The following is an 11041-nucleotide window of genomic DNA, read 5'->3' as shown; positions in this document are numbered from 1 at the left end:
GTAAATTTATATTTTAGATTGTCCTGAGGATGGCCAGGCTGATCGAAAATTTTGACATTTAAAGAATTATAAAGAGTGTTAGATGCAATTGCACGAAAATTCAGTCTATAATCTTAACATTATAATCGGAACTTCCATCTTTAGTCTCACTGTCATTCTGACTAATCCTGTGTGTGTGGGGGGGTAGCCATATAAATTATATAGCAAATTAATAAGGAATTACAAAAATTAAATTATACTGGCTTATAATTAATGTTGTATTTTATTAATTTTATTTATATATGACACCGAGAATTTTAACTTTTTTAAATATTCAATGAATTTCTAAAATTAAAAATTGGCAACACTGCTGGTAGTTTGGGACTCGTTCTACCTTCTTGTTCCAATTCGTCCAGTTACGAATAGTGTGCTTGTTCTCACTTGAGCTAAGGCCGTTGGCGACTTGCACGTTTTTTTTAAATATTAACTAAAATGTCTAAGGCTGAACTTGCATGCGTGTACAGCGCACTAATCCTCGCTGATGACGATGTTGCCGTAACTGTAAGTAACTAATATGAGACCCTAAATTTACAATGGTTATTATTCGGTTAATTTATGTTCTCTTGGTTTATAACTTTATTACCTTTGAATTATAGGCAATTAGATTCAATAAAACTACTGTTGAGGATTTGATAAGTTTGTTAGTTGATAAAATGCGTGTTTGCCACGTGCAGGTTAACCACGTGGTGGATATTCGTTGGCTCATCTTAGCAAGCCCAATTTAGCAATCATAATAACATGCTTTAAACCATAGACTGGTTAAAATTTAACCATTAACGGACAATAACGAAACAATGCTATTTAAAAGCCTGAAAGAATGTTGGATTTAATTGTTTTCCCTTCAGGCTTGTTTTTTAGAGCTTCTAGATCCTAAACCAATGTTCACCAATGCCTGATTCTATTAGGCTTTGGTTTTCTGATTGTTGATTTTTAACTGTTATCTTCTCACCTGGTACTCTAGTATAATATAGCAGGATGTCCTACACCCTTTAATTTTCTAAATATTGGGAGTTATTTTTGAATTGTTTGTATTGAGCAGATATCGAAAATAATGCTAGAAAAACAATCTATTGAAATCTTTAATATCTGATCTATTTTTCTGTTAATGCTTGGCAACAACTGTATAAGATATTGAGAAATGGGTTGATATCTTTGTGGTTTTCATTGTATTTCTAGTTCCTATGAAACTAGAAAAGGTGTCCTACTACTTTTACCCATCAGTCTCTCAAACACTACTTGCTTCAAGGTCTTGAGACCATCTTCTAAACGCTTTAATGTAAATATTGAAATTTTGAATTTATGTTATAGTTGTAACTTAATATAGTTTTTTGAAATTTTCCTGTTGTTCATAATTTTGAAATATAATATCTTTAAAAATGACTTATTTAATTAATATACTGAATTTTTTATCGACCTATTAAATACAAATATCACTTTTATATTAGAACTTGGTAAATGCTTATGATCTTGAATATTTATGTGTTCTTATGCAGGATCTACACGTTTGCCACTTGTCGTGAATTTACGATTTTTATAAATGTTTGATAAACATTGGTTGGAAGCAACACATTGATATCCAAACGCTTGTGTTCTTTTAATTTTTGTTTGTTATTACATTTGATTTACGTTATGAAAATGAAGATAACAAAGATAGGTTAAATGAAAGGAAACATTAATATTAGCAATGTAGGTTGTAGATGACAAAAATTCTTATTAATAGTACTCCATAACCTATAGATTCAACCTTTGTTCTAGAATTTTTTTATCAGAGAATTTTTAATTTAATTACCTAGACATATAATATCCTCATAAAAATGTATTTCTGCTACGTTAATTCAAAAATAAACTGCTAAAATTAACAAGATTTGAAACCTTGTGTTTACACCGAATCGATACAATTTTATAACATACAATCTTAAACAAGGGTTGATAATTGAATCTTTTCACAAAGATTAGGTGAATTCTTTAATCCATTAAAACATAGAGAGCACAAATATTCATTCATCTATTGGCTGATATAAATCTGGAAAATAACGTGTGGGTGCAGCACAAGTTCCCTTTGATTTGTGTAATATAGTTATTATTAGTTTGTAATATAGTAATTGTATTAAATTATTTTAATTTAATGAAATATATTCTAATCATTACATGTAATATACCTAGAAGTTTGCATATCGATGCACACATAACAACAAAAAACCACCCAACATTTTTTTTTTAACTATGTACAATAAAATTTTGAGACAAAAATGTAATGCTCTTATTATGTAATAGTAAAGGAATGTTGGACTTTGGGTTTATGTTGCGAACTGAGAATTCTTGAAAAAATTGAAGATTTAACAAAAAAAAAAACACAATTTTACAAAACTTTTGGTTGTTTCCTTATTGCATTATATAATATATTTATGTATTATTATTTTTAAGTGGTAAAGATAAACAAATTGATTTCAAAATTAATATCTAGTTCATTTTTCTAATTTAGGGGGAGAAAATCCAAACCATCCTTAAGGCTGCCGGCGTTGACATTGAACCCTACTGGCCTGGCCTCTTTGCCAAAGCCCTCGAAGGTGTCAATGTCAAGGACCTCATCACCAACATCAGCAGTGGTGTAGGTGTTGGCGGTGGCGCACCAGCAGGAGCACCCGCAGGTATGTTCTAATTTATTTCTGAGACCATCTCGGTCAGTGCCAAAATAACTCTAGACATAAATGAAATCTATTACTTACATTTTTGATTATTAGGGCTCTGTGAAGACATCCACTATAAGCTATAATGGTACAATAAGAATATATAAGCTAGAATGGTACAATATGAATTGATCTGTAGTGATTAAATAATAATTGAACTCAGGGATAAATTTAAATATTATTATGATGACTTTAGAGAATTGTTATTTCTTGATCTAAATTTAGTATAACCGGTAATTGTTTACCTCAGCTCCCCCAAAATGGCGGAAGTCAATTTTTTTGAGAGGAGAGTGTACTGGCGGTCCCGAGCATAGCCGACTATGAATGACTTAGGATAGGTTACGAAATTAACCACCCTTCAAGAGGGAAAATTTCTATCCCTGCACATTTACTCCTTTCTCCCTTTGTTAAAGGTTAGCTTATAATACACCACAATTTTCAGCAGCAGTTGCTATTACTTCTTCTGACTATAAATATTTTATAATATATACGTTTACTTACTTCTTCTAACTTATAAATATTTATTATACGTTAGAAGAACTAAATTATAATACTTGGACTCTGTAACCTGAAAATAGATCAGAAGCATTTATTTTATATGGTATATTTTTAATAAGAAAAGAAAATCGTTTAATAGTTAATCTGACTAGAACAACAAGGTTCTCTTGAGCTGTAAATTAATATGAATAAGAAAATTGTTTAATGGTTAATCTGAATATAATAATAAGGGTCTCTTGAGCTGTAAATTGATAGAATATTCTCGATGGGAAAGGTAATAGTGAAGTGTGAAATTCCTTTGTGAACTCCTGAAATCCAGCTTTGATTCATGTATCAAACATCATGTTGACGATGTTTTTATGTAAAAGAGATTTTAAAATATTTATTTTTGTTCTTAATCGTTATAATTTAAATTTTCCTTTAATCTGATATTAAGCTAATGTATTGAGTATTGTCGAATTGCCTGGCAGCGTATTAGATCCGAAATAATTTTTCTCCTTTCTCACAGCTTTAATGTGGGGTTTATTTGTTTTCTAGTTCATGGAATTAATTACTGCAGTCTATTCTGCTCCACTTCAACACTTTATCCTTAGTTAAAATTGTACCTTTTAGCTTAAAACCCGAATTAATTTTTAAGTTATAAAAATTAAAAGTAACTTAGATAATATCGCTAAAAATTTAAATGTACTTAAAATTTGTTTGTTCTCTTGTACATCTGTCACACTGCTTTTTTTTCCTTTTCATCTATTGTTTAAATAATTAATTATTCAAATTGTGTTTTCTTTAAATATGTTATTTCTTACAAAAATTAGTTGATTTATAATAATCTTTATTCTTAAGTATGTACTACTAAAAAAGTATCCACTTTTACATCTATCTGTCGCGATGGTTATTGTCATATCTATCACATTTATAATTAATTATTTAACATTTTGTTTTCTAAGAGCTGTAAACTTATTACAATGTTCATTCTATTTTAGGTGGTGCTGCTCCCGCGGCTGCTGCTGCCCCAGCCGGTGGTGACAAGAAGAAAGAAGAGAAGAAGAAGGAAGAGAGTGAACCCGAATCAGATGATGATATGGGCTTCGGTAAGATATTTTAATACTAATATAAATAATTTTCATATTAATATTAAATATATTTATGTCTTTAATTAATTATTCCTTTTTGTTTCAGGTCTGTTCGACTAAAAATGTACAAATTCCTTTTTTTTTATATGTACATATATTTGTAATATGTACTTTATAAGTATAAAATAAAAGACTTTTACAAATATTGTTACATTTTTGTTTTTCCCTTTGGTTATTAATTTTGTCTGAAAGTTTGGATGGATCCTTATTTAGTTGCTGATATATCAAGTGACAACTTTTATCTACTAAGAATCAATTGCGATGTAGCTTCTGGGAAACATCTCATTGCATGTTCCGAGTTGTCTTGCTCATGTCTTTACTTAAATGCTGTGCACATCAAAGGAATCTATGATCAAGTTTTCATTTATGTTAAAGACTAAGATAGATTTTAAACAAAACTCAGTTAAAATGGCCTAGTATAACTTTTAAAACTTCAGAAAATCATTAGGTATAATAACCGTGAACAATCAGTGATTCGAAAGTCATGAAATATAGAAAACATCCTTAATACTTGATCAGAAGGTGGACCCACATTTTACTTCTTAGAGGATTAAGTTACCCAGCTAAAAAGAAAAATATCAAATTCAGATCCTAAACATTTCTGTTGTGCATATCATTTGATTTATTTTAAAGTTCAAGACCTCATCCAGGACTAAGAACAAGAAACACCGATAATAAATTTTCAGAAATGGCCATGGGAAATTCTTTGGCTCCTTATATATACAGTTCTTATTAAAAAATATTTAGATGACATCCAAAATCCTCTGATATTTTATCTGTCTTTAATTCTTATCACCCACACCTTAACTTTACTTTAATCACTCCCTTTACTTGATCTCCTTAACACAAGTATAAAAAAAAATAGTGTAGTTAAAAACCTTATTCACTGTTACCAATTTTAAAGTAATTACATTATCACTTTACATTCAGCCATAGTTAGAAACTTGATTCGAATTATTGAAACATTTGACAAAAACTAAAATACATTATTTGAAGAAAACATAACATTTTCAACTAGATCAAAATATTTGTTCAATGTAAAATAAATATAATAAAAACTAATAGCTAATGTTTAATAAAAAATATTGTCTTATGTTGTTGAAAGGAATGTGAATTGGATTTAAAGTACATTAAGGTAGCCAAGAGATAAAGATACAATGAATTATAAAAATTAATAAACCAAACAAGCCTTTCCTTCTCTGATTCTCATTTCCATGAAACTAACTTGCATTGTATTAAACAAATACTCTTAACTAGTAACTTTCCCTCCTATATCATTCATAAAATTATCTCGCCACTTCATCTAGCTCTTTATAATGTTGGCACTAAGTTTTTACTTAATTGTGTTCTTCCCTGACCGCATCCCGAACCATATTTTCATTTATACATGGTCAACTACCATTAATAATTAATAATCTAGTATTTGTTGTGAGAAAAGTAATTAATTTGACCAAACAATCGCCCATTATCTTTAAATTTGACTTCTGTAAAAACGGGGTTTTGACTATAGTATTGAATGTACTAATGTATAAAAAAAACTTACATTTTTCTGGAGTTATGTGAAGAATTGGTGGTTCATTATGACCTGGAAACCTCATAAAAAACAGTATAAAGCCTTATTTACAGAATGATAATTTATCGCAGATACTTATTCCAAAATATATAAAGCAAAATAAAAATGACTTAAATCATTTATCTAGTAGACTTATAATGAATGTCTTAACTTTCAAAAATCAACAACAGGTAATTTGGAGCAAATTTACTTTTAATACATTTACCAGAGTAGTTTAGGGGTTAATTTTTGGAACTAAGTGTCTGATTCTTCTAAAAAAGCATTTTGTCCCTAGTAGAGTGTTAACTAAGGTAGGCTACAACCCATAGGAAAGAAGCAGTAGTCAATCAACAATGTTGATTAATAGAACCTCATACCCTGGAGAGCAAGTACACTGCCCAAACTTTGTTAAGTGAACTTTAAAAAAATGGGTATTCTATAGGAGATAGATCAAGAAATTAGTCTAATATATTTTAAAATTGGGATTATAAAAAAAACGATAACTTTTTTACTAAGTTATGTTGTATTTTAGGAGATTAATAACTTAAAAATATGTATTTCTGTTCGTATTGTCATTGATTCATTTAATTATGTTCAAAAGTTAATGTAGCCAGACCAAAGCTGCTAAAACTGTTCCAAATTGTCATTCTTAAGGGATCAAGTGTCCCAGAATAAAGATTGATTTCCATTTATTTAAAAAAAAATAATTGTAATGTCTTTGTATTTAATTCTAAGGAAATCGTAGTTACAAACGAAGAAATGCGTTCAGCTTTATATCTCCGATTCCAATTTGTAAATCTATATAGTACAATTTTATGCAGTTAATAAACCACTCCTAAGTTTTGCAGAGAATAGTTGAGTAATGAGTTATTGCTCTTTTTGGTGATTTAAAATAAGAAATTTGAGAATTTTTGAGCACACAAAATTTATTTAGAATATAATCCGGGTGTTGTCATAAGAACTCATATAGTAAATAAACTATTTAATGTGAGCCATTTCGTCCCACTTTGCAGGGCTTTGTCAGTGTTAAAAAAATATACAAACAACTAAAATAATATAACAAAGTAAAGAATAGATGAAATAAACATAAACCAAGGTATTGCTAAAAATCATTTAAAATGTAATTGTAATTTTTTTTTTTTTTGTAAAAAATTGTAATTTTTTTTTTTGGCTGAAGTCCTCCAATGAAAAGCTATAAAGCCACAGTGGGAATGTCAAGATTTAGTTCTTGGAGCCGCTACAAAATACATATTGACCAACCTAGTCGGGAAAGGAACCTACAAACTTCTTACCAAGTGTTCTGAGACCCTTACTCGAATATCAGGTCCTCAAAATGAAATTATCAAAAACATTGTAAATTCAAGTGCATGCGACAGAATAAAACATTAATAATTAATGTAACTAAAACATAAAAATAATAATGTTTATGTAAAGTATTAGTATAAATATAAAGTATTAGTTTTATGTTTCTTGAGATAAATTAATTTCTTCCTCACACTTATTACAGCTTACATTTGATGCAGTGTTGACTTAAGATTTTGTATTGTAGCAAGTTATTTACCTGGAATACCATTAGTTATTTTGACATTTTTCTCCAGCAGTCCCTAAGCTATTCAATCCCAAGACATAAAAGAAAATGAAGTACTATTAGTTATATTTTATACTATTAGTTATATATAGTTATCCTGTAGTTATATTTTAAACAAATGATCAGGATTAGGGCTTAAAGATATGGCCAGAGAAAGAGCACATCTATATAGAATGTATTCCTTACATTCAGAAAAAGTGTACTGATCAATTTGGTATAATTTGATGGTTTTCAGCAATAGGGCTTTGGTTTGGAAGTAAAGAAATCACCTATCTTACTAGCAATTTTATAGATATGAGTGTTGAAGAGAGCCAGTGTCCAAGAGCATGGAGTAAACAATTATGCCGGACTTGCTAGAGAATTAAGCCTTTGCTTCATTTTGCTATTGCTAAGGGTGGAAAAAATGTGTATTTTCTCAATATTTTTGATAAATCCTACTTACACCATCTATTTCAGTATTTTTTTTTAATATCAAGTGCAGCGATTCCGAACCATATTTTGTTGTGGCACCCTAATCGAGATAAGAAAGATTTGTGGCACAATTATCATCAGAGCATTTGAAAATCTAGAAAAAGAAGAAAAAACAATGGAAGGTAAAAACTGGAAAGCACTGTATTGTATATATGATTTCTTAATTGTTTTTATTTTTTTTATTTCTTGGGACAACCCTGGAGGCCACAGCTCCCAGTTAGGAGATATTCATCAGTACGCTATGGAAATAAGCAATTCGACACAGAGGAGCAAAATGAGATAATAGATAAAAAAAAAGGTGTATCAAAGAGAATAAATGAAATAGATGTTTAAAGAAAATTTTAATCTCAATTTAAAAATAAGTGAATGGGTGCACTCAAACTCAGCCTCATATAGTCTCTCAACATCAAAACTTTTTGTTTCCCTAAATCACCTATGTAAATAATTTGTATCTGTATGTGTATATAATAATCATCTAATAAAATCCCTATGGAGGGAAGATGACTACAAATTTATACACTTAAAGTATAGGTTCAAAATAATCATTTATAAACTCATCCACTGATAATAATATTTTTTATTAAATAAATAATGAAAACTAATGACCTATAGACATTCAATAAAGTTGATAGTTTGAATTATAATTATCACTAGTCTATACAATACAAGATTTATAAAATATAAATTTGAGTTGATTTCCGTAATATTGAACAACATTTTCACCACAACGCTCTCTGAACTCCAGACATTTGATTGTGATCAGCAAAATCTCTAAAAACTATTCTACTGGCTCTCCATCTATACACTACTCCTCTAGGCCTCGAAGTAAATGCACATCTATTGACTATTTTAGGCCCAAGACAGTCATTAGGAAGTTCTTCTATTTCTTTGTCAGCAATTTCCTGAAAATAGCAGTCAGTTACTAACAGAAACATGATATTATATACATTATACATATTATACTAACTCTGATCTCTCTAGGTAACACATCATTTTTCCTAATACACTGTATTCTTAGTTTCGTATCGGCATGAGCTGCTAAATTCCTTCTTTTACGAACATCTTTCTTCATGCGCCAATCTGGCCAGAGTAAAGCCATGGTTCTAACTTGTTCTGATTGTGGAACATAACTTACAGCCTAAAAATATTATTCATAAAGTAACAACAATAAAATCATAGATTCAATTAATTACACCCATGATATTAAGATCTTACTTTATTTATTATTCCCAAATTTTTAGCAGCCAATGTATAAACATTATTTAAGTAATGCATGTTTATATATATATTTTAAACTTAGAGGTTGTAGTAAAAAGTCTTAAAGCATATTATAATTCTGTATTGTTAACTGATTGGAAGGTTAGGAATATTTACTATAACCAAAGAGGTAAGAATTATTGAGAAGTTGATTTAATACCATTGATTCATAATTTAATTGAATTAATGAAAACTTTCTCCGTTCAACCTCATAAAAAAAATCACCTTTCATATATTTTTTACGTTTGAAAAAGCGCCTTATTTGTTTGGATTAGGTTACATTATCCAGTGGAATCAAGTAATAAATATTTATTTCATGGAAGATCGGTGTAATTGTGGAAGGGAACCTGCGAGCATTTCGTTTATTTCACTTTATTCATACAAGAAATGGCAAAATAATGGCCATACAAACTTTATTTTGTTATTTATTGAAAGAGACATTTGTTAAGATGCTTACTGTTCGATATATCGTAAAGAAGTAAGTATTATTCAAAAGCCAGACTGATGAATCACCAAGACCCCTGCACTATCAGTGGGACTGACTTATTTGTAAATGAGATATAGAACAGTAAGGATCTTGTGCAATGTATCTTTCGAAACGTGATAAACAGAAAGCTTGTTTGGTTGGCAGTACAATATTTGTAATGTTAATGTACAGAATAAGCTTCCTATTTCTTCTGATTTACACAGTCTCTAAATAATATTTTCAATTTCTCTTTACAACTAAATAGCATAAATTTTTCTTTCATAAAGCTAAAGATCATATGCTCATGAAAGTGGAATAACCATTACTAATTTTCTCTCTTCTCAGAATCGAAGCTATGGTTTTGACATAAGTCAGCTATTGAATAAAACAACCTGAAGACATCACTGATTACAATCTTAAACAAATTCTTCTCATTCCAATAATTAATCTTTAAATTATTCTCATCCAAATAACATCTTATTTATCTTTCTTGGATACTAGTCTTAATTTAATAATTATGTTTCACTAATATGAGGTGGTGGGGAGTGGGGTGGTTCAGTGGTAGGGCATCTTGTAACTTCAAGGACCCAGGTTCAAATCTGGATGTGGCAGATAATTATGTTTTCTATTACTGTAACCATGAATCAAATCTGTGGTTCAAAAGTCCCCTGGGATCCACCCAGCCTCTTAAAGTGGGTACTCTTAATTGGGAAAAAATCTGGCGGTGGGCATGATTCAGACTAAATCACCTCCTTAGGTCTAGTAAGAGTACTTCCTCACCAAGTACTGAACCCTGACCCTTCATGGGATGTAGTGGTACAGATTTATTAAAAATATGGGGGGGGGGGAGCTGGAAAAAAGGCAGTCCAAAAAAACGTTCTCAAAAATAGTAAAGTTTTGTAAATGATATATAATATATAAAATTCATTTATATTATAAAAGAAAATTTACAATACAGAATGTTAAGCAGATAACTCGGAAAATACTTCAAGCTCTTCTCACAGAATTTAAATTTGGATAGTGGAATGTTTTATTATTTCACAGAAAGGGAGCTTTCTTGGAGAACTCTTGACACAATTGGACTGATTCAAAATCGACATAGCAGTAAGCTAGGTAATTAGTGTTATGAGTATTTATGGAACCGTAAGATGAAACAGAAAAAGATGCTTGAACAAAATGTTAATAAATGGTTGCAAGCTGATTTAAAAATCATGAGTGATTTTATGGAAAAATAGAAAAGGGGATAGAAGATAAACTACCATTGGCATCTACAGCTTGCATGGCCACATGAAATATGACTCTGAAACTTTTGTGAAGATTACAAAATTGCAATTTCTTGAAAAAAAGAAAAAA

At 29.8% G+C, this 11041-nt stretch overlaps 2 protein-coding genes across 2 annotated transcripts; one reads left to right on the top strand and one right to left on the bottom strand.

Moving 5' to 3' along the window:
• The first annotated feature begins 362 nt into the window (after positions 1–362).
• On the top strand, positions 363–4499 carry RpLP1 (Ribosomal protein LP1). The gene is made up of 4 exons (XM_014424441.3): positions 363–540; positions 2522–2687; positions 4205–4312; positions 4401–4499. The coding sequence occupies exons 1-4, from the start codon at positions 472–474 to the stop codon at positions 4412–4414; spliced, it is 357 nt and encodes a 118-aa protein (XP_014279927.1). The 5' UTR covers positions 363–471; the 3' UTR covers positions 4415–4499.
• A 4025-nt stretch (positions 4500–8524) lies between these two features.
• Positions 8525–9339, bottom strand: mRpS14 (mitochondrial ribosomal protein S14). Its single transcript, XM_014424803.3, has 3 exons — positions 9181–9339; positions 8933–9103; positions 8525–8867 (listed from the first exon to the last, which is right to left on the bottom strand). Exons 1-3 carry the CDS (start codon positions 9238–9240, stop codon positions 8685–8687), a joined length of 414 nt encoding a protein of 137 aa, XP_014280289.1. The 5' UTR covers positions 9241–9339; the 3' UTR covers positions 8525–8684.
• Between the last annotated feature and the right edge of the window lie 1702 nt (positions 9340–11041).

This window comes from Halyomorpha halys, unplaced genomic scaffold, assembly GCF_000696795.3.
Source record: "Halyomorpha halys isolate HHAL.00 unplaced genomic scaffold, Hhal_1.1 Scaffold3.1, whole genome shotgun sequence".
Lineage (NCBI taxonomy): Eukaryota > Metazoa > Arthropoda > Insecta > Hemiptera > Pentatomidae > Halyomorpha > Halyomorpha halys.
This window is presented reverse-complemented; position numbering and strand designations above follow the sequence as displayed.